This window comes from Chelonia mydas, chromosome 3 (assembly GCF_015237465.2).
Source record: "Chelonia mydas isolate rCheMyd1 chromosome 3, rCheMyd1.pri.v2, whole genome shotgun sequence".
Taxonomy (NCBI): Eukaryota; Metazoa; Chordata; order Testudines; family Cheloniidae; genus Chelonia; species Chelonia mydas.
The window spans coordinates 49,680,409-49,708,331 of record NC_057851.1 but is presented as its reverse complement, the minus strand read 5'-3'; the positions used below and the strand labels follow the sequence as shown (position 1 = coordinate 49,708,331).

At 43.3% G+C, this 27,923-nt stretch overlaps 1 protein-coding gene across 1 annotated transcript in view; it reads left to right on the top strand.

Moving 5' to 3' along the window:
- Positions 1 to 27,923, top strand: part of LOC122464966 (protein eyes shut homolog) — a 210,696-nt gene that overhangs the window by 67,713 nt on the left and 115,060 nt on the right. The window contains exons 4-5 of the mRNA XM_043542443.1: positions 16,488 to 16,610; positions 26,828 to 26,941. Of these exons, the coding sequence (XP_043398378.1) occupies positions 16,488 to 16,610; positions 26,828 to 26,941 (237 nt within the window). The remainder of the gene's footprint in view (positions 1 to 16,487; positions 16,611 to 26,827; positions 26,942 to 27,923) is intronic.

Here is a 27,923-nt window from a genome sequence, read left to right as displayed (position 1 = left end):
GTCAAAGGAAAACCTTTTTAGAAGGATGGTTGCATTAAATCTGCTGATTGAGTACTGTTGCTTGAGGTCCAAAAAATTCCAAGGCAATTGAAACAGTCATTCATGTCAGATTGTTAGGAAATGGCAGAGAAGACAGCAGTGTGGGTCCTTAGATCCCACTGGGTAGAAGCGAAGCACCACTGCATGGGAGGTAGGAAAAAAGAAGAGAGAAAGTGACACAAGGGCACAGTTACGAAGATACATTCTGGAGAACAAGAGAAGCAGAATTTATACACTCGGTCCGGGTCACAGCTTTGAAAAAGAACCATTATGTTTTTTAATTGAATGTATTTATTATAAAATGCCATTTTGCTTTGATCATTATCTTGCAATCATTATCTTGCAATAAATCATCAAATGGTGGGGTGTTATAATTTGTTTAAAAATAAAAAAGAATGCTGATAATATCTAATGTGAAAAGTTGCACACTATTTAATCTCTCTCATTCTTTCCCCATACCTCATCTATCTCTCTGTGCATTTCTAGGAAGTCCATAACAATAGTACCTAAATCTCATATCTAGATACTATAATTATTGTCCCATAAAAATGTACTCCATAATTTTAGGCTGTTTTCTAAATTAAACAAGTCCTGGATTTTGCCTTCTTGGAGAAATGTTGTTGGCACAACTATTGTTTATCCTGATGTCACTGAGTCACCAGGTCAATGCACTGGAAGTACTCCCTACGAAGCCAGTCAGGACTCTGGGGGATCATGCCTCCTCTCTCTGAGCACACTGTCTCCAGGGCAAGAAGCTTACACAGCTTTGACCTTCCTGGGTCTGACCTCAGAGCACTCAGCATCCCCTTCCACACCTCGTGCTTCCCGCAGAGAGTCCGCCCGGGTGGAACTCATGGGGAAGCCAGAAGGCCCTGCACCCCAATGCCACAGTCAGCAGTGACTCTCAGCCAGCTGGTAAAACAGAAGGTTTATTAGTCAACAGGAACACAGTGTAGGGCAGAACTTGTTAGCACAGAAATCAGTGACTTTCAGCCAAGTCCGTCTTGGCGGGAGGGGAGCCCAGAGCCAGGGCTCTGATCCTCCCCTTGAGCCCCAAGCCAGCCGACACTGGCTCGCTTCCAGCTGCCTGGCCCATGCCCTACCCATTGCTCCTCCTCCAGCCTTTGTCTCGCTTCCTGGGCCAGAGTCACCTGGTTGCATTCCTCTCCTGGGTCTCAGGCTACGAAGGGGCCTCCACAGCATCCGTACAGGGAGCTCTGGAGCAGCTTCCACAAAAGTCACACACAGCATCCATGCAAAACAGCAGGACACACACAACGTAACAAGGGAAAATCCCCACTTCATCACATCTCTCCCCCCTTCGAGACTGAACTGAGTGGGGTCACTTTAGCCAGTGACCTTGGGAAGTTCAGGCCCTCCTCTCTGGGACAAAGCATCAGCTATAACATTTGCACTCCACTTAACGTGGACCACCTCCCTCTCATAATTCTGGAAGGACAGACTCCACCTCAGGGTCTTGACGTTGGCTCCTCTTATCTGGTGCAGCCACGACAGGGCGAGTGGTCCGGCAGGGCGAGTGAAGCACCACTAAAATAGATCCAGCTGCAGCCTTTTACGAGCCCACTCCAAGGTCAGACATTCCTTTTCTATGGCCGCATAGCTCTGCTCCAGGGACAGCAGCTTCCTGATCAGGGACATGATGTCGTGTTTCTCCCCCTTTGTGTTGGCCTGCCTTGGCACTGCACCCAGCCCTGTGTGTGGGCTATTGGTGAACAACATAAAGGTCTTGTCAAAGTCTGGGTTTCCCAGCACTGGGCCTTGATCAGATCCTCCTTCAGCATGCGGAGAGCCCTCTGGCACTGTCTGGTCCAGATCAGCTTGTCTGGCTTACGTTTCTTGCATAGCTCAGTGATGGGAGCTGACACAGAGCTAAAGTGGGGCACAAACCTCCGATAGTGCCCCGTCATCCCAAAAAAGGCCTGGGCCCGTTTCTTAGTCTGGGGAGCAGGCCCATTGCTGATCACCCCCACCTTGGCCAGCTCTGGCTTTTGGCAGCTGCTTCCCACCTTGTGGCCCAGGTATGACACCTCTGCCATCCCCATCTTGCACGTCCCAGCTTGTATAGTCAGCCGTGCATACTGGAGACGACTCAGCCCCCTCTTCATCTGGGACACCTGGTCCAACTAATGGCACAGATATCATCTGTGTATGCTAAGGTAAAATTCTCCATCCCCTCAGTAACTGATCCACCTGGCGCTGGCAGGTGACCAGTGCCTCCTTGAGGCCGAAAGGTAGGACCAGGAATTTGTACAGCCCCAAAGGGGTGACAAAAGCAGAGTTCAACCTGGCATCTGGATCCAAAGGCACCTGCCAGTGGCCTTTGCTGAGACTCCTGGTCATAGTGTACCGATTCCCCACTCAGCTTGACTAGGATCTCATCAGGCCTAAGTATGGGCAGGCACCAGACATGGTAATGGAATTGAGCTTCCAATAAGCCACACAGAATCAGATCAACCCATCTTTCCTGGGGACCGGCACCACAGGAGAGGCTCCGGGGCTGGTGGGTGGCTGGATCACCCCTAAAGCCACCATGTCTCTGACCTCTCCCTCCAGGGCCTGTGCTGTGTTCCCCATTACTCTGAATGGGGAACACCTGATGGGAGGGCCAGGTCCCGGCTCCACCCAGTGGACAGCTTGGTTAGTGAGCCCAGGCCAGTTGGAAAACAGCTGTCGGTAGGAATGCAGCGTCTCTCTGACGCTGGGCAGGGGTTAACTGGTCAGAGAGGGGAATTGATTCTAGCAAGGAGCTGGCTCCATTGTCAGGGAAGAGACCCACCAGGAGATCTTCCCCCTTCTCCCACTTGCCACACATGGCCAGTACCAGCCTCTCCCTGTCACAGTACGGATCCATCATGTTGACCTGGTCCCCTTGGTGGCTGTGAGCCCACTTGGGCAGTTCCACCACATCATTCTCCTCATTCAGCTGCTGGATGATCTTGAAGGGCCCGTCCCAGGCAGCTTGCAGCTTATTCTTCCTCACCGTGATGAGAACCCTCACCTGGTCCCCGGTGCCATAGGCTGATCGGTCGTACAAGACTTTCCGCCTCCCTTGGGCCCTGGCTAGGTTCTCCTGGCCAGACCAATGAGCTCAGTGAGCTTTTCGCGGAAAGTCAGTACATACTCCACACTGATTCTCCATCGGGGGAGGCCTTCCCCTCCCATTTGTCCCTCACCAAGTCCAGGGCCACCTTCTGAAAAGGTTCCTCTATGACAGGGAGGTGTCCCAAGACGGCTTTACCCTTGTCCCAGGCCATTTGCACCTCTGGACAAGGCAGCCCTGGCTGGCAGCTGTCCTGCTTTGGCTGTGGTTCCTCACACTCAGCTGAGATCTCCAATCCCCCTGGGCTCAGCTTTGCCCTTGCTGACCCAGTGAGGGCAGGCAGCGAGTCCACAGCTTTGCTCATAGCACCAAAGCCAGCGTGAGCCACTTCCCCAATGTGCAGAGGGAGGGGAAGCATCTCTCTGTCCCACTCAGCTGCAGGGCTCTGGTTACAGACAGGCAGGTATCCTGAGCCCAGCAACACCTCCTCTCAGCCAGCCAGGTCATTTGCATTTTCACTGACCACTTCAGTCTCAGCCAATTGGTTCCCTGGATTCAAATTCAAATCCTCAGCTATTACAGGAGCATGGCCTGGATCCTGTCCCAAAGAGACTGAGCCATTCCCCAACAGGAGGTCACAGCCGGTATCCTGGAGAACTCCAACTACCAGCTAGCCCGACCCCTCCTGTGTCTGCACAGGGATCCGGGCCATAGGCAGGGCGCAGGGCTTCAGCCCTGGGACCTTCACCCAGGTCACACAGCCCTTCAGCATCTGGTGAGGCTGTACAACCTGGTGCCTCGCAACAGTTCTCTCTGTCCCAGGGTCTCGCCACCCCAGGAATGTCTCCTCATTGATCATCACCTTCCGCTCCCACTGAAGGTCTGAGGGGCCTGAGCCAAGGAGAGTCCACACAGACATATATGCTGGGGCTGGGAGTGGGAGCCAGTCGGCCACCCCGCCCATCTGGCTAAACAGTCTAAGGCCTGGGGAACCAGGAAGGGGGCTAGACACTGGAGCCTTTCTGCAGAGGCAGCTTGGTTCCAATTGCCAGCCTTCCCAAAGGCCACGAGACAGGCATCTATATCTCCCCCCTCCTTAATCTGGGGCAGCAATTTAGTGTTGAAGTTCTCTGTGGAATTGGCACCCCGGGGTCCATCCCCACTCACCCCTGGATGGGTCCTTTTGCTTCTCAGCTCAGCCATCACCAGTTCCTGCTGCCTCTGTCTCTCCAGCTGTTTTGCTTCATGCCTTCCCTGTCTCTCATGGTCCTCTGAGTCCTTCGATCTCCGCTCCAAATCCATTAGTCTTAGATCCACCGATGGGGAACCAGGTGGAGACCCCCAGCTGGTCGGGGACACGGGTCTGTGGAACACCCCATTGCTCCCAGCCTCTCTCGCGATCCCAGCTGGGTCAGAACCCAGTGCAGGTCCTGGGGCTTCCTGGCTGCTCCCAAGCTCTCAAAGCTCCAGCTGGGTCAGGAACCAAAGTGATCCTCATCTTCCAACTGAGCAATCAGCTGTGCCTTAGTGAGCTTTCCAATGCACAGCCCTCTCTCCCTACGCAGCGCTACAATGTCCTTTTTAAGGAGATGGTTATAAGCCATCTCCATGCTGTTCCCAAGTGGTCACATACTCACAGGCCTGTGCTCTCTCAGCTCCTCACGGTCCCTGGGAGGAACCCGTTAAGTGTGACAGCCCTTCTCGGGGGTCCACTCTCTCTCGGGGTTAAGCAGTAGGCTCCTCCACCTCCTGGAACCGAACCTCTCAGAGCCTTCAGCACGCCTGCTAACCCCCTTCATTCTACTGCTCCACGGTCATTCTCTGTCCATGGGGTGCAGTTTATCCCACCACTGCTACCAGTTGTCACGGAGTAACTCCCTACGAAGCCAGTCAGGACACTGAGGGATCATGCCTCCTCTCTCTGAGCATACTGTCTCCAGGGCAAGAAGTTTACACAGACCTTCCTGGGTCTGACCTCAGAGCATTCAGCATCCCTTTCCACACCGTGCACTTCCCTCAGAGAGTCCACCCAGGTGGAACTCATGGGGAAGTCAGAGGGCCCTGCACCCCAACGCTGCAGTCAGCCATGACTCTCAGCAAGCTGGTAAAACAGAAGGTTTATTAGTCAACAGGAACACAGCATAGGGCAGAACTTGTTAGCACAGAAATCAGTGACTTTCAGCCAAGTCCATCTTGGTGGGGGGGGAGCCCAGAGTCACCTGGTCGCTTTCCTCTCCTGGGTCTCAGGTTACAAAGGGGCGGCCATAGCATCCGTACAGGGAGCTGGAGCAGCCTCCACAAAAGTCACACACAGCATCCATGCAAAACAGCAGGACACACATAACATAACAAGGGGAAATCCCCACTTTGTCACACCTGACTAAAGAGGTAACTGTTGCTATACTGCCGCCCCCTAACCCAATCACCAATCTACTGTCCTCTCTTCTTTTAAATCCCTCCTTAAAAGTTTTCTTTGCAATTTTGCCAACAAACAGCAAGTTAATTGATTAAAAAACTAAAACTTACCAAGATGTATACATGCCCAGACTGAGTCATCAAGTGAACTTTATATTATTGTCATCATTGTACTACCTACCTTATCCTTATATACTTTCAAAATATCCTTTTATTTGTCACTTTCTCATTGGATTACATCCAATCTTAGAGCAAATGGGGCAGGGTTTTTTTTTTTTCCCCCCTTTTTATATGTCTCTCTAACACACGAGAATATTTTGGACTCTACGGAAAAATAAAGAATATTTAGTAGTTTTGACTACAAAACTAAAAAACAGGAATTATATATTGCTATCATATATAGTTTGGTGTTGAAATAAGAGAACGAGATCACAAGGATATTGACTTGACAGTTTACAGTGAATAGTGACCAAGTTCGAATCTGTTTGGAAATAATTCTTATATTGAGACAGCTGAATTACATTAACTTGACAGTTTGTAAGGTGTCAGACACCTTACCTAACTTACATCCAAGTTCACAGAGCACATAGCCACCTGTACTTTGAGTATGATCCTGTGACAGGATGGGTGCATGAATTGGAACCATGCTGCCCTTTAATTCTCCTATGTGGCAGTACAGCTGAAGAAAATCACATATGGAGCTAAATTACCTACCATCACCTGGAGAAAAAAGTTTTAGGGGTCTGAGTGAACAATTTTTTTAACTTAAATTTATTTATTGACACCAAAAATATGTGAGTGGAGTAGGAATTACTATTTAACATATATAGTTGCTTAGAGCTGAGCAAAATTTGGATTTCCAACCTGGTGTTTCATTTTGATATTTCAACATTTGTTTTCTTTCCAAATTGGGATTAAAAGTTAATATTTGGAAATTTTTCATCAATTGGAAATTCAAAAAAGTTTTCATCCAGACTTGTCAAAACATTCTGTGTTGATCGCAAATGTTGAAACGAAACATTTCCAAAATTAAAATGTTTCCCTGCTGTTTGTTGAACTGACCTAAACTGCTTTGCATCAGTTCAATATTAAATTTAATTTCCCCATAGTAATGCATTATCTTATGGGAGTTGTAATTCAGGAGCCTTATGCTTCCATTCTCCCCTATAGGCTAATCTATAGGCTTCCTAGCCAGATTACATCTCCCTTTAATGAACCACACAGCTCAGTCAGAGGGAATTCTGCATTGCATTGTGAGAAATATAATCCTCAAGGGAGCTTAGCCCATGGAGAGAGCAGTGGTTTGAACTATAAATTCCCTAAGGTAATGTGGCGAGAGTGAGAAATAAAGTTGAATGTTTTGTTGAACTTCCCCAAGGAACAAATCATTAGAATGATCTTCTTAATATCAGCTTTATTCCCACTTGCTATTAATTATTGTTATTTGAAACATAGTAACACCTTGGGACCCCAGCTCTGTGTGGGGTCCCGTTGTGATAGGCACTGTACAAACACACTACAAAAAAGATTGCACCTTCCCCCAAAAGCTTAAAATCTAAGTATAAAACCAGAGATAGGTGTATGTGGGAAACAAAAACTGCAAGGTAACAATGAGACAAAACTGGTTAATATGATAACTAGTGGTCACAGCACTGGGAAAAAATGTTTTGGGGATGTGACTAACCTCTTTTAATATAATGTTTTTTTTTTTTTATTGTTGGCAGTAGAGAGTTTTATGGAGAGAGATAAAGGGAGTCAATGAGCTGGAATTGTAGATCTTTACAGGAAGCTCCTCTGATGCAGGAGTTTGTGGCAGGGGAAAAGGTGTAAAGGGTGTTTGTTTGAAAATGTAAGAAATGAGTGGTGAGAGCTGATGACATTGGCAGAGCATACATGGGTAATTAATGTCTTAATGGCATATCGATCATGATAGATATTGTGGGTATAGACCATGAAGGTGCCTTGGAAACAAAGGCTAGTTTTATGTTTAATGTGGTGGAGACGGTGGTCAGAATGCAAAGAGAAAGGTAAGAAGCGTGAATGACTAGCCTGGAAAATGATCTTTGTGACAGAATTTTGAATGGGCATAAGTGGGATAAGATTATGTTTGTCAAGTCTAGAGAGGAGGAAACACATAGTTGTTCAGATGTGAGATTGTGAGGGTCTGAACAAGAGATTTATCTGATAGACAGTGAGGAAAGGATGGGTATATAGATGTGATACAGGAATAAACAGCAGGATTTAGACATGATCTGGAAGATCTCTGGAAAGGGCTGAGTCACAGATACACCCAAGTTGTGGGTCTGAGTGACAGAGAGTATGGTGGTGGTGTTCATGGTGACTGAGAATGGGAAGAGCTTGGCTGGAAAAGATTAAGAGTTTAGTTTGGTCATGTTGAACTTAAATTAACAGCTGAATATCTATGATGAGATGTCAGACTGAGATTTTAACTTGGTCAGAAAGAGATAGGTACAAAACAGAAAGGTCGACCCGTGAGTCATCAGGACAGAGATGACAGATGAGATTGTGTTTGAGAATGAGATTGCCCAGAGACAAGCTAGAGGGAGAAAAGGGAAGGGTCAAGGATTGAGCTCCCACAGAAAGCTACAGGGGGGATGAGAAATATTCTTCAAACAAAACACTGAAGGAGTGGTTAGAGAAGTTGGAGGAGAACCAGGAAAGGACAAATTCATGAAATCCAGGGGAGGATTAGATTTCAAAAAGACAAGCATGGTCAACTGTGTCAACGTCAGCCAGCAGATTATGATGGACGAGAATGGAGTACTGATTCTAATCTTTGGCTAGGAAGAGGTCCTTAGACGCTCGTTAGAACAATTTTAATGAAGTGCAAGGGCCAGAAGCCAGACTGAAGGAATAGAGGAAATATTTGTAGTGAAGGAAATTACCCTAGTAATATTTCCACCAGAAATGTTCTGCTGTGTGAGATGAGTCATTTTCCATTATACAATGCTATCATAATGTCACACAGAGAGTACCCACTAGTGACCAGAATTATGGTACAAAATACATGCTGGGGTTTTGTAGTGTATGCATATAGAAAAACTGGGTGGCTACTGCCTGTAGAATGGGCCTATTGGATGAAGTGTGGATTTCCACTACATCACAACCTCCTGCTTCATCTGGTGGCAGCAAAATCTGTGCTTTAACTGAAACCCTGGGGGAATTCTTTGTGCAACATAAAACCAAATAAAATGGACACAGACTTTCAGGCCTGATTGAGAATGTTTTTCTGTACCAAATTGGGATGTCCAGGAAGGAGAGTGCTTGAGGTAAATGGCCTCATGCTTGTCTTCCTCTTGTTATGGGAGAACATGAACCCAATGGGAGAGAAAAGTTCTTTAACTACTCTTCTGTGACAGCGTGCAGTTTATTTAATATTACATAAAAAAGGTATAAGAATATTAAGTTTACAAATTCCAGCACTCAAAAGTTAAGAAATGATATAAAGAACTTAATTTGGTCCCCTGCATTTGCATCATGCATTTTTCAAGTCTCTCTTCCAAAGCATAGATGTGCTGGAGTTCTGAATGAAGTGGTTATAAGATTTTTTTTTAATGTAGTCAAAACAATGTATTTTCCCCTTATCTCATTCTGAGAAATGACTGAAACATTTTAGCTCAAACTTTCCAAAAAAATTGTGCCTGTGGCAGATACCCAGCATTGGAGATTTCAGTCTGAGTGATCCAAGTTTGGCAAAGTTATAAGCAACTGAAAATAGGGTCTCAGAAAGTGTCTGCCCAACTTAACTATAGGTGTTGCTAACTGTGCCACCTATAATATCCCTGGCAGCGTGTTGCTTACCCAGTCCACATATGGGCAATGTGGTTTGCTGGAGAATGATGCAACTGTGAAGGCTGATCCAAAATCTGTTAATGGATATGTAATCAGTTAATGGATATATAATCAGTCTTTTGACCACAGGTCTCTATTTCAGAATTCAGGTATATGTCCCCAGTCTTTGTGCTCACAGGGGATGCTTTACTGTCTCCCTCACTATTCTGAAAAACTCTGGCAAAACATTTCTGGGGGCGGGGGGAGGAATCTTAGCAGTTGCCATGATGGAGCAAGAGCAACCACCAGCTTTGGAATCCTTGACTTCTATGTTGGAGATTTAAATAAGATCAAACACCAACATCTTTCCACAGGCAGCATTGAATAACAGGGTCTGGGCGATGATCTAGGATTCTACACTGAGGGGCAAATTGTAAAGACCTAAATAGGTAGCTCCTGTTAGTATTTTTGGCCTTTCTTGCAGACACCTGACAGTATGCATGTGGTGCTATTGGCATTTGTGGCCTGTCTCCTGAAAGGATGCGCTTGCTCCAAAAAATTGCCCTTATGTTCCCCTTCATTTGAGGCAGGCTGCTGCTCACATGGTTTTGGCTGGTGGTGATGGTGATGGTCATTGTTGTTTTTGTATCTACACATTGCTACAATAGTGATTTATGTGATTTTATATAGAAGTTAACAGCTAACCAACTGCCAAGGTATCATAGACATCCCCAAATCCAAATGCACCTGAATTTTTGGGGCATTCAGGTCTGGGATCCATACTCCTTGGTTGTAAAAATATTTAATCTCTTTCAGGATTGTTTTTGTTTTAGGGGAGTAGATTTAGCACTTGGGAAGAACATGGCCACCAGTTAAAGTACAAGGATTTCAGTGATAATACAGATTTGTTCTGAGGAATTCATTAGTGTTTGGATCAAGCCCCAACTTGTGGATTTATCAGAACCTTCAGTTTTATTTAGGTTTTTCTAGTCCTAATTTTGATAGTGAATATTTAACATTATTTTAAGTTTTTATTGGTGATAGCTGTTTAGTAGCAGCGAATGAATGTACGTCTAATCTTTGTGACCCAGACAATAGCCTTTATTGTGAAGCTCTAATACATAGCTTCAGAAGTATCTGACATCTAGGATATAAGGGACAGTGTTGTGAAATTCCCGTAAGTCATTGTGTAGATGCACCATGTCAGAATGAATTACAATGTGAGGATCTCCCTGGGGAGTTTAAGTATCACAGTCTGGTGGATAAGAATCACTTTTGCCATGAAGCATTTGGGCTTGTCAAAAAAAAATACCTGAAGAATTTAAATGGGACACCTCTGGAAAATAAATAAATTATAAGGTCAAGTATGTATTGATGGGTTATAGGGGGAATTATATAAGTGGCTGTTAATTGAATTTTTATACCATCTTTATATGATCTTAAGCATTCCTGCTGATTCTGTTTTGCTGACAAACTTTTTGCAAATATCTATCTGTGTGACATTTGTTTTGTGGTCCCAAACCCTACTCTGTTTTTTCATGTAGTGTAAATGTGGCAGTATTTTCTTTTAAGTATTTAGGTCTCAGTTTTATACTAGCTAAACAAAGATCTCTGCATTTTAAGATTTTGAGATAATAAGCTGATTTTTTTTTAAATTGTCATTAATACATACAGTCATCACCAATAAAATATTTGCTATTGATTAATGTTACTATGATATTCCATCCTCATATTAATTTTGTTTATGTGAATGTTAGGGAATACTTCAACAATCATGGTAACATTTACTTACAGAAGCAAACAGTTTAATGTTCAGTATGAAATTCTCCTAGTAATCACTAAGGGTGCAATTTCCAGCTGTGTCAGGTCAGAGGGAAAGTAAATGTAGCCCTAAATCCTAAGATATTTTTCTGTCCCCTGATCCAGAAACCAAAATGGCTGCCAGTGTAAGTTAGTGCAGTTTAGTGAGCTTGCTTATAATTGCCCCTCTAGAGACTGTTATACAAGTGAGGATTCCTAAATTGCAAAATGCTTTAGCCATTAACCCAAAAAGCACCCTATCTTCTGGGGCTGGGAGTTATTGACATAAAGTCAGCTATGCCATATTTGTACCAACTGAGGATTCTCTCAGACCAGGATAATCTCAGTTGCATCTTTAGGACAGCTTTAAGGTTGTTTAAGGCACAAAATGCTGTTAACTTAGGCTAAGATCTGGCCCCAAATGTTTATTTTTATAGAAATGTGGCACATAATATTCAGTAAGAGTTGGCCTTAAAATTAAGGTGTGGGTTCCACAGGGTACAACCTGGAACTGTGGGACCACTGTGCACCCTTAACTCTCCAGCCTGGGCTGCCTCTCACAATGCTTTGATAGTGACAAGCAGCAAAGCCCTTCAGGAGCTGTTACCCCTCAGCCAGCAACATGCAGAGACACACCCAGCTAAGATGCATGAATGCTCTCCAAGCCATTAATGAACTACATGGAGGGAAATACCAGCAAATCCCCTCAGCCCCCAACATTGCCCCCTAGAAATGTACCATCTTACTGTACTCAAGACCTTTTCTTGAACAATGCAAGCTCATTAATTAGTTTGTCTCTTCATCAAAGGATAGTGGACATGCACCACCCTTTGTAATCTGAAAAGATTCCCCAAGCACTTTAGACAAACTCACTTGGTTAAGATAAAACATCAAAATAGGTAGGGTTGTCAAACAATTAAAAAAAGAATTGCAATTAATCGTGCAATTAAAAAAATTAACAGCAATTCATTGCACAATTAATCGCAGTGTTAAACTATAATAGAATACCATTTATTTAAATATTTTGGATGTTTTCTACATTTTCAAATACATTGATTTCAATTACAACACAGAATACAAAGTATACAGTGCTCACTTTATATTTATTTTTGTTACAAATATTTGCACTGTAAAAACCAAAAGAAATAGTATTTTTCAGTTCGCCTAATACAAGTACTGTAGTGCAATTTCTTTATCATGAAAGTTGATCTTACAAATGTAGAATTATGTACAAAAAATAACTGCATTCAAAAATAAAACAGTGTAAAACTTTAAAGCCTACAAGTCCACTCAGTCCTATTTCTTGTTCAGCCAATCACTCAGACAAAGAAGTTTCTTTACATTTGAAGGAGATAATGCTGCCTGCTTCTTGTTCACAATGTCACCTGAAAGTGAAAACAGGTGTTCACATGGTACTGCTGCAGCTGGCATCACAAGATATTTACATGGCAGATGCGCTAAAGATTCATGTGTCTCTTTATGCTTCATTCACCATTCCAGGGAACGTGTGTCCAGGCTGATGACAGGTTCTGCTCAATAACAATCCAAAGCAGTGCGAACTGACGCATGTTCATTTTCATAATCTGAGTCAGATGCCACCAGAAGAAAGTTGATTTTCTTTTTTGGTGGTTCAGGTTCTGTAGTTTCTGCATTAGAGTGTTGGTCTTTTAAGACTTCTGAAAGCATGCTCCACACCTCATCCCTCTTAGATTTTGGAAGGCACTTCAGATTTTTAAACCTTGGGTCGAGTGCTATAAATATCTTTAGAAATCTCACATTGGTACCTTCTTTGCATTTTGTCAAATCTACAGTGAAAGTGTTCTTAAAATGAACAACGTGCTGAGTCGCCATCTGAGACTACTATAACATGAAATATATGGCAGAATGCAGGTAAAACAGAGCAGAAGACATACAACTCTCCCCAAAGGAGTTCAGTCACAAATTTAATTAACGCATTATTTTTTTAACGAGTGTCATCAGCATGGAAGCATGTCCTCTGGAATAGAGGCTGAAGAATGAAGGGGCATACAAATGTTTAGCATATCTGGCACGTAAATACCTTGCGATGTTGGCTACAAAAGTGCCATGTGAATGCCTGTTCCCACTTTCTGATAACATTGTAAATAAGTGGGCAACATTATCTCCCATAAATGTAAAAACAAGTGTTTGTCTTAGCGATTGGCTGAACAAGAAGTAGGACTGAGTGGACTTGTAGGCTCTAAAGTTTTACATTGATTTGTTTTTGAGTGTAATTATGTAACAAACAAATCTACATTTGTAAATTGCATTTTTCATGATAAAGAGATTGCACTACAGTACTTGTATGAGGAACTGAAAAATACTATTTATTTTGTTTATCATTTTTACAGTGCAAATATTTGTAATGAAATAATATAAAGTGAGCAGTGTACACTTTGTATTCTATGTTGTATTTGAAATCAATATATTTGAAAATGGAGAAAAACATCCAAAAGTATTTAATAAATTTCAATTGGTATTCTGTTGTTTAACAGTGCAATTAAAACTGTGATTAATCATAATTATTTTTTATTTAATCACGTTAGTTTATTGCAATTAATTGACAGCCCTAAAAATAAGTTTATTCACTACAGAAAGATAGATTATGTGATTGTAAGTTGTAGGCATATGGGACAAAGATGGTTACAAAGGAATTAAAAGTAAAATTACAGTCTAAATTCTAAACTTTATCAGACTAAGCAAGATTTGATTCAAATAGCTTTTCTACTCCAGTATATGTCACTGGCAGGTTACAGTTCTTAATACACAGGTTGAATTTCCTTCTCAGCCTGGGACCAAGCTCCTCAATTCAAAGTTTTTGTCTTCCCAGAGTTCTTGTCTTCAGCATAGGTGGGGGAGGAGAAACGTGTTCTCATGAAGCCACTGTCCTTATTTTATACCCTCAGTTGATGTCCCAGGGAAGTTACTGGCCCAGACATGTCCTGATGGGCCTTGCTGAGACGTAGAGTTGATCAATCCTCTTTGTGTGGTGCTTGCTCCATTGTCTTTTTCAGAATTATAACTCTCTTGTTTACAATTCCCCTGCTGATCAATTGTCATTTAATGCCCACCTGGGAATGGGTCACCATCCTTTTAGTCACTGGAGAGCTAGCAGTGGGCATCCCCCAAACTCACAACATATTTCAATAACAACCATGTAGCAAAATCTCATAACTGCATACACAATAACAATACACATATTTTGACAGAAAAATGAGTTTCAGCAGATCATAACCTTTCATATGGTATCTTATATGGCATGCTTTGCATGAAATATCACAACTATATACAAATTATTAATATGGGGGTTACAGGGTGCTTCTTTGAGGTCCAATGCATCGCATAAACTCCTGTGTGCTCTGTCTAGACATGAAACATCATATGGCACTTCATAAGAGGTGAGGTTTGTTTGAATGTCCAAAATTTCCCTTCTGTTTCCTGCTGCTGTGAACCACGTTGGTGATCTCCATGTAGGAGGTGGATGGATTTCAGTGACGCATTCTAATGGTCTTCTGTAATGTATGGTCTAGTAAAAATCTGCAAAGCAGTTTCTATTCTAACAATTGAAAAAAACTCAAGATGTGTAGTTCAGATCTTGATCCAAGCTTTTACTGAGGTTAGGAGAATGAGTCAACAGTACCTAGGGCAATGGGGCCCAACCTGGCTTAAGGTCTTTAGTTGCTCTTGTGATGTAATTGTTAAATAATTATAAATCCAGGCTACTGTCGCTCTGGGTCCCTTGGACAGTACTTCTTTGATGTCTATCCTTCACAGTGCTCCCTTGGTGTAGCTGCGTATGGGCTCCCAGTGGCACTGTGAGTCCATTGGCTGCTCCAGACTCTGCAGGCCTGAGTTCTAGTCTTTGTATTATAAGAACATAAGAATGGCCACACTGGGTCAGCCAATGGTCCATGTAGCCCAGTATCTGTCTTCTGACTGTAGCCAATGGCAGGTGCTTCAGCGGGAATGAACAGAACAGGTAATCATCAAGTGATCCATTCCCTGTCGCTCATTCCCAGCTTCTGGCAAATAAAGGCTAGGGACACCATCTCTGCCCATCCTAGCTAATAACCATTAATGGACCTATCCTCATGAACTTAACTCGTTTTTGGTTTTTTTTAACCCTGTTTGCATCTTGGACTTCAGAACATCCTCTGGCAAGGAGTTCCACAAGTTGACTGTGCATTGTGTGAAGAAATACTTCCTTTTGTTTGTTTTAAACCTGCTGCCTATAACTCCCTATCCTTACAGCTATACTGAAAATATCTGAATTTGGAAATTTGATATAGATATCTAGCATCTGACAGGTTTGCCAGAAGCTGGGAAAGAGCGACAGGGGATGGATCACTCGATGATTGCCTGTTAGGTTCACTCCTTCTGGGGCACCTGGCACTGGCCACTGTTGGAAGACAGGATACTGGGCTAGATGGGCCTTTGGCCTGACCCAGTAGGGACATTCTTATGTGCTTATGAACCCAGTACACACATGATCTGCAGCTGATTTTTTTTTAATAATCATATATTTGTTAAAGTAAAATCCTGAATTGGTTTGAAAATAATTTATTTTGGCATAACAAAGGAAATGGTGTTCTGAGCATACCCAGTAGAAAGTATCTTTTAATTTGCAGACATGCATATTAAATGTGTATTGTTCAGGCATGTACAGCTAGGACCCAGTTCTGCACAGAGACTCCAATAGGAGCTAAGGGCATTTGGCACCTCATAATGTGGGCCCCTGGCTAAGTGTGCATAGATTGGCTCAAGAGACTAATAAAGATCCGCTGCCAAAACTGGAAGAGCTTGTAATCTCTGTTTTATGAATAACACCAGATTTATCTGATTTTTAAAATCAAAGGCATTTCATTAAAAAAAAACAACCCTATATTAATCCCAAAACACAGAAAAAGGTGATGGACAGCTTCTTATCCCCAGAACCTTTATGTCCAGAGTCCTGCAGGGATCAGTCCTGTCCTTCACAGTACGCCAACAAATATCTTTATAAAATCCCTTGGAGAAGCTGGGATTCCAAACACTCTTTGCTGACAAGATACTGACAGCACCTAGCATATGTGGAAGTTATGTGATTATTAAAAGTAGCCATGCTTTTGCATGCTGCTTTACATTATACACATTTGAAAAGTACCTGGGATTCATTTGCCTGAGAAGTGCTGAAAGGGCAAAGTATTTTATCGTACCATAGATAGAATTTGAAAGGATATAAGTAAGGACTAGAAAGCCACGTAAAACAAAATGTCAGGAACCGGTCCATATCTCATTTATGTTTGTCTTCTTGGATAAAAATGATAATTTTACTTGTATTTTGCTCTAAATTTAATTTTTGTTCACTTTTTTATTTTGACAGGGTTTACTGGTCAGTTTTGTGAAGTAAACATTGATGATTGCCTGTCACAACCTTGTGGAGAGCTCAGCATTTGCAAAGATAAATTGGATGGCTATCTTTGTTTCTGTGCACCTGGTTTTATAGGTAGGTTCAGCCCTTACAGTAACTGAAAACTAATCATTAATATGAAAGAAAACTGATATACAGTAGTAAATGACTTCTCCTCGAAGCCGTACATCAAAGACTTGGCTGGAGTGCATGGCTTACCATCTGTTCTTGAGCAGAGACTAAGTAGTCCTAAACCACAGAAAATAAGGTAATTCAGGACTAGTAACATACAATTTAGCAGTGTGAGTCTGATTAGGTGAACATAAGAATGGCCATACTGGGTCAGACCAAAGATCCATCCAGCCCAGTATCCTGTCTACGGACAGTGGCCAATGCCAGGTGCCCCAGAGGGAGTGAACCTAACAGGTAATGATCTAGTGATCTCTCTCCTGCCATCCATCTCCACCGTCTAACAAACAGAGGCTGGGGACACCATTCCTTACCCATCCTGGCTAATAGCCATTAATGGCCTTAACCTTCATGAATTTATCCAGTTCTCTTTTAAACCCTGGTATAGTCCTAGCCTTCACGACCTCCTCAGGCAAGGAGTTCCACAGGTTGACTGTGCACTGAGTGAAGAAGAACTTCCTTTTATTTGTTTTAAACCTGCTACCCATTAATTTCATTTGGTGGCCCCTAGTTCTGATATTATGGGAACAGGTAAATAACTTTTCCTTATTCACTTTCTCCATACCACCCATGATTTTATATACCTCATATCTCTCCTTAGTCTCCTCTTTTCCAAGCTGAAAAGTCCTAGCCTCTTTAATTTCTCCTCATATGGAACCTGGTCCAGACCCCTAATCATTTTAGTTGCCCTTTTCTGAACCTTTTCTAATGCCAGTATATCTTTTTTGAGAAGTGGGGACCACATCTGTACGCAGTATTCAAGATGCGGGCATACCATGGATTTATATAAGGGCAATAAGATATTCTCCGTCTTATTCTCTATCCCTTTTTTAATGATTCCTAACATCCCGTTTGCTTGTTTGACTGCCGCTGCACACTGCGTGGACGTCTTCAGAAAACTATCTACGATGAGTCCAAGATCTTTCTCCTGATTAGTTGTAGCTAAATTAGACCCCATCGTATTGTATGTATAGTTGGGGTTATTTTCGCAATGTGCAGAACTTTACTTTCATCCACATTAAATTTCATTTGCCATTTGGTCGCCCAATCACTTAGTTTTGTGAGATCTTTTTGAAGTTCTTCACAGTCTGCTTTGGTCTTAACTATGAGCAGTTTAGTGTCATTTGCAAACTTTGCCACCTCACTGTTTACCCCTTTTTCCAGATCATTTATGAATAAATTGAATGGGATTGGTCCTAGGACTGACCCTTGGGGAACACCACTAGTTACCCCTCTCCATTCTGAAAGGGGTAAAAAAAAGGTGAAAGCAGCCTCTGCTTACTCTCACGCAAGCCTACCCAGTTGTAGAGTCTACAGACTGCAAGAGAGTATTCCACTGCAATAACTGGTGTTTAATACCAGTTTAGGTATTATGGATGGGATCCACGAAGGGACTTAGGTGTTGCAACTATTAGGACCGTCACAGTGCCGAACTTTTTGGTGGCTAGAGAATTATAGGAACAACACTGAAATCCACAAAGCCAAGATAGCTGCCCAGCTCCCTATACAATGAAAGGGGAGAGATACCTGTCTTAGAATGTGATCATTCTATATCTGACCTATCAGTCCACATCCTCAAAGGCACCTGCCCAACACTTTAAAAGATGAGCCTGGGAGCTTAAATTGATAACTTTGCTAGACGCTAAAAATCATGGACTGATTAGAGCCAGTGGATTTATGGCTTATAACAACAATCTCTATAACCCAATAGTATTTCCCCACCTTTTCCTCCCCCCCGTCCAGTGACTTGAGGGTTGTTAACGGGCCACATCACCTTGAATTGTGCCTTGAAATATGTGATCAGTTCTTATGGACTGGTCTTAAAAATCTCTAGTGATGAGGATTGCAAACCATTCCTAGGTAGCCAGTCCCAATGCTTATGTACCTTTATAGCTAGAAAGTTTTTTCTTAATATCTAACCTAAATCTCCTTTGCTGCACGCTAAACTGATTTCTTTTTGTCTTACCCTCAGCAAACATGGAAAGAAATCATGTTACTTACCTCACTGTGACTGTGACTCTTCAAGATGTTCTGTATATGTGGATCCCGTGACCCAACCTCCTTCTCCACAGCTCAGAATCTTGGATCCAGATTCAGGGCAGTGAAGGAACTGAGTAGTAGCTGAGGTGGTTCCATTCTTTATGCTCTCAGGAGTGGGGGCAGCAAGGCAGGCAGGGCACATGCGCTGTCCCAATGGATTAAGCTGGTTAGAGAAACTTCTCTCCTATGAGTGGGGCACACGCACACCAAGAGTGGAAGCCACGTGTGCAGAACATCTTGAAAAATCACAGCTGCTGTAGGTGACTGTTCTTTTAATAACTGATACATTGTTTATTTTTTGTTTGTTGTTTTTTTTAAATTACTATTCTAGTACAGCAGTCAAACATCAAACCTCAGTATTACAGCTGGTTTGTTTATTATTTTAATAATATATAAGAACATGAGAACAGCCATGCTGGGTCAGATCAGTGGTCCATCTATCCCAGTGTCTTCTGACCGTGGCTAATGCTAGATGCTTCACAGAGAATGAACAGAACAGGGCAATTATCAAATGATCCATCCTCTGTTGTCCTGTCCAAGCATCTAGTAGTCAAAGGCTGAGGAACACCCAGAGCATGGAGTTGCATCCCTGACCACATTGGCTAATAGCCAATGGTGGACCTATTCTCCATGAACATGCCTAATACTTATTTTAACCTAGTTATAATTTTGGCCCTTGCAATATCCCTTGGCAACAAGTTCCCCAGGATGACTGTATATTGTGTGGAGAAAAACTTCCTTTTCTTTGTTTTAAAATTGCTCCCTATTAATTTCATTGGGTGATGCCTTGTTAATGTGTTCTGTAAAGGTGTAAATAACACTTCCCTATTCACTTTCTCCACATCAATCATGATTTTATAGACCACTAACATATCCCCACATAGTCATCTCTTTTCCAAGATGAACAGTCCCAGTCTTTTTAATCTCTCCTCACATGGAAGCTGTTCCATGCCCCTAATCATTTTTGTTGCTCTCCTCTGTACCTTTTCCAATTCTAATATATATCTTTTTTTAAAACGGGGTTCATGCTGTCTGGAGTGGCTCACAACTTTGAGTGCTTGCTTCAGGTCACATTGGCAGAAAATAAGGGCAGACACTCCAAACTAGTGGTGTGTAATATAATTAGATTTCACCAAGTCAGTAAAAAATGTTAACTCATGGATCACTATACCAGTCTTACCATGGAGTCACAGACAGGACCTTTAGACTCTCCAGCCTATTTTGCCACTCAGACAAACTGGACAAAATGAGAGTTATTAAGAGGTTAAAGCAGGTAAAATATGTGTACAGGGGTGAGTCAGTCTGTAATTCCAAATGGTAACAGAGATGTAGTATTCAGCCAGTTTCCCAAAAGTCTCTCAGGGCTACCCAGAATAACTCTGGGGATCTCCATCTTCTCATTGCCAGAACTTAGGAATGGGCAACAGGGGATGATGATTTGATGATTACCTGTTCTGTTCATTCCCTCTGGGGCACCTGGCATTGGCCACTGTCAGAAGACAGGATACTGGGCTAGATGGACCTTTGGTCTGACCCACTATGGCCGTTCCTATGTTATTCTACCCTGTCAGAATTCAAACAGTCCAGGCATAAAGGATCTTTCTTTGAATTCCATATTTATAGTATCTTCATACAGAAAACAAGCTGACAGTGTTTACCCATGTGGGCTTTTCCTTTGATGACAATGAGTGAGGAATACACTTGGCCTTTTGACCTCTGACCATCACATAATGGCTTCTTGATTTGAAGTTAGTATTTTCTGTTAGTCTGTAAGTCCTTCATTAGCATTTCAAAAGATTTCTTTGATGGGTTATTTAATCACATGGGTATACACCATGTAAATGTTTGCCGTTACATTATAACAGGGACTGTGGCAAATGGTCAATGCTATTATGGTAGGTCCCGTACTTTTCCTTTGTGTGATGGGTCAGAGTGACACCCCTTGCCGCTATCCTTGAGCATTGACAGCTCCGCCAGTGCCCTGGTGGGGGACACAAGGGGTGTAGGGAAGGGACCTGGTCTGCCCCCTACTCCGGGTCCCAGTCCCTTCTTACCCTCTTTCCCTTTGGCGGGGAGAGTGGAGGGGTGTCTCTATCTTCTGTGCCAGGGGAGTCCTTCTGATCTCCTTGGGCAGGGTTTCCCTTCCTCTGTTACTCTGATCCTCTGGTCAATAACAGTACTCCCCCAAACTACAGTCAGCTCTCCATTCCCTTCTCCCCCATTCAGTGGGGGGGGGTAATGAGCTACATAATTGGCTACAGGTGCTCTAATTAACCTGTAGTAACCTTTCTTCAGTCCACAGAGAATAAGGGCCTGATCATCCTGGGGTTTATATACCTCCCCTCAATCACTCTCCTGCTGCATCACAGGACAGATAAGTGAAAATAATACAACATTCCACTAATTTTCTTGAGGTTTAAACATCTGATACACACTTATACATTTAATAGTTTGATCTATCTTAGCACATACATGATTTGGCTTGGGGTTTTGACCTGAGCTGGCACCTGGTTTGCCAGCATCACATGGAGTGACCAGAACTGCATGCAGTATTCAAGTTGTGGGCATACCGTGGATTTATACAGCGGCATTATGATATTTACTGTCTTATTATCTATCCCTTTCCAAATGGATCCTAATATTCTGTTAGCTTTTTGGACTGCTGTTGCTGCACATTGCGTGGGTACTGTCAGAATGACTCCAAGATCTTTCTTGAGTGGTAAGATTAGAGTTACAGTGGTAAGTTACAGTGGTACAGCTGTGCCGCTACAGTACTGCTGCTGTAAGGTTCACAGTGTAGCAGTTCTTTGTCGACAGGAGAGCGCTCCCTGGCGACAAAATGAAACCACCCCCAGTGAGTGGTGGTAGCTTTATCGGCGAGAGAGCATCTACTGCCTACAAAGGGCTGTCCACATCGGAACTTTTCATCGGTAAACCTTTTGTTGGTCAGGGATGTGGTTTTTTTATATCCCAACTGACAAAAGTTTTACCAATGAAAGTGCAGTGTACACATAGTATCAGACTCCATCATTTTGTATGTATAGTTGGGATTATGTTTTCCACAATGAATTACTTTGCATTTATCAACATTCAATTTCATCTGCAATGTTCTTGCCCAGTCATCAAGTTTTCTAAGACCCCTTTGAAACTCTTGGCAGTCTGCTTTGGACTTAACTATCTTGAGTAATTTTGTATCATCTGCAAATTTTGCCACATCATTGTTTATCTCTGTTTCCATATCATTTATGACTAAGTTGAACAGGACTGGTCCCACTAGAGATCCCTGGCGGACCCTGCTTATTTACCTCTCTCTACTCTGGAATCCGTGACTTCCAAAGACCTCCGTGACTTCAGCCATTGCTGGTTAGGAGCTGCAGGGTCCCCTGCCACCTGTGGAGGCAAGGAGCCATGGAGTACCTTGTGTGGTACCATGGGGCGATGGCAGGAGCCTCCCACAGCTCCAGGCCCCCACTGGCAGCAGGTGGACAACCCACAGTGTGACAGATTTCTGTTACCAATCTGCCTGAAGCGTCAGGTGATCAGTCTGAGGCCACAGGATCATTAAGGGAGGAGATAAGGGAGGATTCACCAAGGGTAGGTCATGCCTGACTAATCTAATAGCCTTCTATGATGAGATTACTGATTCTGTGGATGAAGGGAAAGCAGTGGATGTATTGTTTCTTGACTTTAGCAAAGCTTTTGACACGGTCTCCCACAGTATTCTTGTCAGCAAGTTAAAGAAGTATGGGCTGGATGAATGCACTATAAGGTGGGTAGAAAGTTGGCTAGATTGTCGGGCTCAACGGGAAGTGATCAATGGCTCCATGTCTATTTGGCAGACGGTGTCAAGTGGAGTGCCCCAGGGGTCGGTCCTGGGGCCGGTTTTGTTCAATATCTTCATAAATGATCTGGAGGATGGTGTGGATTGCACTCTCAGCAAATTTGCAGATGATACTAAACTGGGAGGAGTGGTAGATACACTGGAGGGCAGGGATAGGATACAGAGGGACCTAGACAAATTGGAGGATTGGGCCAAAAGAAACCCGATGCGGTTCAATAAGGATAAGTGCAGGGTCCTGCACTTAGGACGGAAGAACCCAATGCACAGCTACAGACTAGGGACCGAATGGCTAGGCAGCAGTTCTGCGGAAAAGGACCTAGGGGTTACAGTGGACGAGAAGCTGGATATGAGTCAGCAGTGTGCCCTTGTTGCCAAGAAGGCCAATGGCATTTTGGGATGTATAAGTAGGGGCATAGCGAGCAGATTGAGGGACGTGATTGTTCCCCTCTATTTGACATTGGTGAGGCCTCATCTGGAGTACTGTGTCCAGTTTTGGGCCCCACACTACAAGAAGGATGTGGATAAATTGGAGAGAGTCCAGCGAAGGGCAACAAAAATGATTAGGGGTCTGGAACACATGACTTATGAGGAGAGGCTGAGGGAACTGGGATTGTTTAGTCTGCAGAAGAGAAGAATGAGGGGGGATTTGATAGCTGCTTTCAACTACCTGAGAGGTGGTTCCAGAGAGGATGGTTCTAGACTATTTTCAGTGGTAGAAGAGGACAGGACAAGGAGTAATGGTCTCAAGTTGCAGTGGGGGAGGTTTAGGTTGTATATTAGGAAAAACTTTTTCACTAGAAGGGTGGTGAAACACTGGAATGCGTTACCTAGGGAGGTGGTAGAATCTCCTTCCTTGGAAGTTTTTAAGGTCAGGCTTGACAAAGCCCTGGCTGGGATGATTTGATTGGGGATTGGTCCTGCTTTGAGCAGGGGGTTGGACTAGATGACCTCCTGAGGTCCCTTCCAACCCTGATATTCTATGATTCTATGATAACGGAACACACCAACGGTCTAAATTTTAAAGCTTTATTGATAAAATAATAAAATAACAGCGGAGAGTGGTGGAAATGCTTCCATATCACTCAAAGGAAGGAAGAAAGCGTTAGTGCCCCAAGCCCTAACCCACTTTCATACTCACATATGCCCAACCCAAAGCTGGCCAAGCTCGGTGTAATGTAAAAAGAAGAGGGGGGAAGGGTGAATGGGAGTGCTGTCCTGGGCCCAGGTCGTCCAAGGATCCGCTGTGATCTCCAAGTTGCTCCAGCTCTCAGGAGGGTTTAAAGTCCCAGGCTCCTTGTGGGGGTGCTTCGTTCGGGGACCTCTTCTCCTGGCGCCCTCTGTGCCAGTCCAAACCGGCTTTCCATGGTGTCTTCAGCTTTCTCAAAACACCCCGACTCCAGGGATGCAAGGCTTGTCTCCCCTTCTTGCCGTCTCACTGGTGTTTTCAATCTCTGCAGTCTTAGACCTTGTTTTTTTCTTTGCTGGCCTCGCTTGTTATGGGCTGGCTCTGCAGGTCTGCTCAAATGAATCTCCCTTTCTTATGGCTGATCGGTGGATTCTGGGCCCCCCTCTTTCTTGGCAGGCAGCCGAGAGTCAGATGTGTGCTGTGGCCTTGAGCTGGCTGGAGTCAGAGTCTTATCTTCAGGCCTAGCAGGAGCATGGAGTTAACCCGTTCTCTGCTGTCTTCCGTCTTCCTCCGCCCCGACCTCTTGTGACCTGCAAAGAAATCCTCCATTCCACACTCACTCACACCTTTGACCCTTTCCAAAATACCCTGCAATGCTTTGAGGGAGAGGGCCATCGGGGCGTGACAACAGCTCCGCCACCACGAGGGATCTCCCCCACTCCTGGGTGCTGTGGGTGGCAGGGGAGATCCCTGTGGCTCCCGGCCACAGCGAACATCAGGGGAAACCCCTGTTGCTCCCAGATGCCACCAGGGGCAGGGGAGACCCTCACAGCTCCCAGCCGCCATGGGCAGCAGGGGTAACCCCTACAGCTCCCAGCTACCACAGGAGGCAGGGAGAACTCCTGCAGCTCAGAGCCACCAGCAGAGGGGGACTCTGGAGCTCCAAGCCCACAGGGATGGTGGGAGCCTCTGGAGCTCCCAGTCCCCTCCCTCCCTCCCTCCCCTCTCCCCCGCACCTGCAGCTGCCGAGGCTCCCCATTTTGTCATGGATATTTTTAGTAAAAGTCAGGGACAGGTCACGGCTTCAATTAATTTTTTATTATTGCCCATGATCTGTCAGTGACTTTTACTAAAAAAAATCTGTGACAAAATCTTAGGCTTAACCATGGTTAATATGAGGGTGCCGGGGTGCTGCTCTCAGGTACACAGTGTCACAACCTCTCTGTCTCCCTTAGCTCTACCAGTTAAGCCATGCTGGTCTCAAGAGCCTGTATTCAGTCTCTGAGGGCCATGAGTTGCTTGCACCGATTACACTCATACGCCCCCAAGGCAGGTAATCATACATGCTGCATTCCGTGCAATAAACTGTATAGCCCCAACTCTGCTGCTGGACATCTGCCTGCATCATGTTTACTTCTGAAGCTTTTTGGTTGTGTGTGTGTGTGTGTGTGTTCTTTGACCTAAATGTAAAGAATGTATTTGGATCTCAGGCTCCCTCTTTAAACTTTCTTTCAAAACTCCCCTGTTCGCTGCTCCTGTTCACTAGCTCCTCTGGTCGTTTAGGAGTTTATTTTTTAAAACACTGTTCTCCCTGAGTAACTCTGCCTCCTTGTTAAAAGTTTAGAGATCAAAGAATGGCAGGCCAGAGCCCTATTAGGAAACTCTCAGCCTTGCCTAGCAGTCTGCTAGGCTCAGCACTTGGCCCTCCAAAAAGACCAATCTATACACTTCAATCAAGCAGGCACACTGCAAGCAGCAAGCACACAAACAGACAGACAACGAACTCACCCCAAGGGTCACGTAGTTGTTCCTCCTTCACCTGGAGAACTCCCTCGCAAAACTCCTGTTTGCTAGCTCCTCTGGTTGCTTAGGAGCTGGCTTTTAAAACCCCTATTTGAAGTAAAATACCAAAGCCATTTAATATTATTGTGGACTAAGCGCTCGTCTGCATGGCAGAAGAAACCTAGAGTAGGTGCTGCACGCTGGTAGCGCACTCTAGTTACTCAGCATGACCTCCCACACTTCGACACACTTACTGCATATTAAGGCTACATCCACACTATGAGCTAGGGGTGTGATTTTCAGCTCATGTACACATGCTCGCACTAGTCCTCATCAAGCTAGTGTGACTATGTGTATGCAAGCTGGGAATAACACCTTGCCCTTATTGTAGACATAGCATAAGAGTGCCCTGAGGTGGTTTAGCTTAGTACACTTCCAAAGTGTATTATGCTAATGCGCGCACAGTAGGAGTGTCTGCGTGGGGAGTTAGTGTAGAGTGGCCAGTAGCAACAGCTTCTGTGGGCTTTTTCTCCACGTTGACAAGTTCTAAATTACTGCTGAAGTTTTATTTTATCAACTATTTTAAACTTTCACTAACATAAAGTCAGAGTTGTCTCTTCTGTTTGCGCTATTTTTGTGGAAGTACTTGTACTGCTTTTGCCCCGTTTTAGCTACAACAATCCTGGTTCATAATTGTCTGGAAAAAAAAAATAAGAAACCTCTTATAAAGAGTCACAAAGTTTTTATTCACCTCTTAGAGCTCAGTAAGACTGAAGTTTGGAACCATGTTAACCAATCTGATCCCTCATATATATGCAAAGGAGTGCTTTCAGAGCTTACACAAGAACATAAAACATGCACATCTATTCTAGTGTATCAATAGAGGTATTTTTTTCCTGGACATCTAACACCTCCCTTGAATATCAGTTCATAAGGGAAAAAAATGCTACTCACATTCTTGGCCATAATGGAGAACTTCCTAAGAAATTCCAATGAAAACCTTCTGAGTGCATATAACAAAATATAGAGTATCTTTTTTGTTGTTTGTTTCAGGGAAACCAAAGATTTGAAACCCCTAAAAAAAAATCATCTTCTTCGGTCAATATATCCTTTTAACAACCCCAAAGAAGTCATTATTTGCTTATTAGACAGTGTCATAGAAATATCTGGTTCCTGCCTTTAAGCGAAAAGTGAAATTCCCTGCCAGCAATTGGAGACTCATTGGTAAAACATCTCTGTACATAACCTTGGTTATTAGATTTTGTTGTTTCTGGTTGCACCGGTGACTCAACAGTGACATATTTCTAATGAAGTGAATCCTTTGCTTATTTCCAGGTAATAACTGTGAGATTGAGGTGGATGAGTGTCTAAGTGACCCCTGTCACAATGGTGCCACTTGTGTTGATCATCTCAATGCCTTCAGCTGCCTTTGTTGTGATGGATTTCAAGGTAACAAAGAATTTGTAGAACACTATGATTTTTGAAGGTTAATAGGGGTTGGTATTACACCATTTTTAGAAGTTAATACTCAGGTGATAAGTTTTACATATTCATTTTAGCTTCATCTGAATTTTTAAATATGTTTAATTCTGCATGAATACATCTTGAATACCATTACCGTGCTGTACCTTCTTAGCATCCTATGAATGAGTGCTTACTTCTGGCTGGAAGCTTAGCTGTTATAAATGTACCAGCTGGGAGCAATGACATTTACCATGCAATATGCATTGTTTTCTTTCAATGTTTGAATTTGCTGGCAGGCTGGATGTAACTGGTTAATACTATACACTTTTGTTGGGACAGAAAGCTTTATTTTCAGTGCATACATGCAATTGATTTCAGCAGTATGGTGGTGTACGGACTTAGACTGATTAATCAAGTATATTTATTAGTATCTGCTGTTATTCTGCTCTTTCACTTCACATTAGGAATTTAAAATGCATACATTTTCTTGGTTCATTCTTCCTGAAATGACGCAGGTGTTTAGATTTTCTGAAATACCAGTGTAACAGACATTTCAAATATAGGGCAAAATCTTGCTTTTTGATTGATAGTGGTTTGGGGGATTTTTGTTTTGTTTTCAAAACAAGTATAGTTTGTACTGTTATTTGTTAGAACAGTTTTAAACTTTCAAAGCTTTTCAAGTTGTCATTTTTCAGTTATTGTGTCTTAAATTACAAGAAATGAATTTCTTTCAGAAATATTAGTCACACAATATCTGTTCCCCTTAGTTACTTACGGTGATGTGGTAGTTAAGTAGTTATGTTCTAGACTGATATAACCTTTTTTTTTTTTTGTCTACATAACATTTCTTCTTTCATTTTGTGAGAGTTTACTTACTGCCTTATCAAGAATAGAAATGAAGATTTCCCTCCATGTCAAAGCAAATGCATTCTATTATATTTCAATGCCATTTGCTTTCTATTTTTTT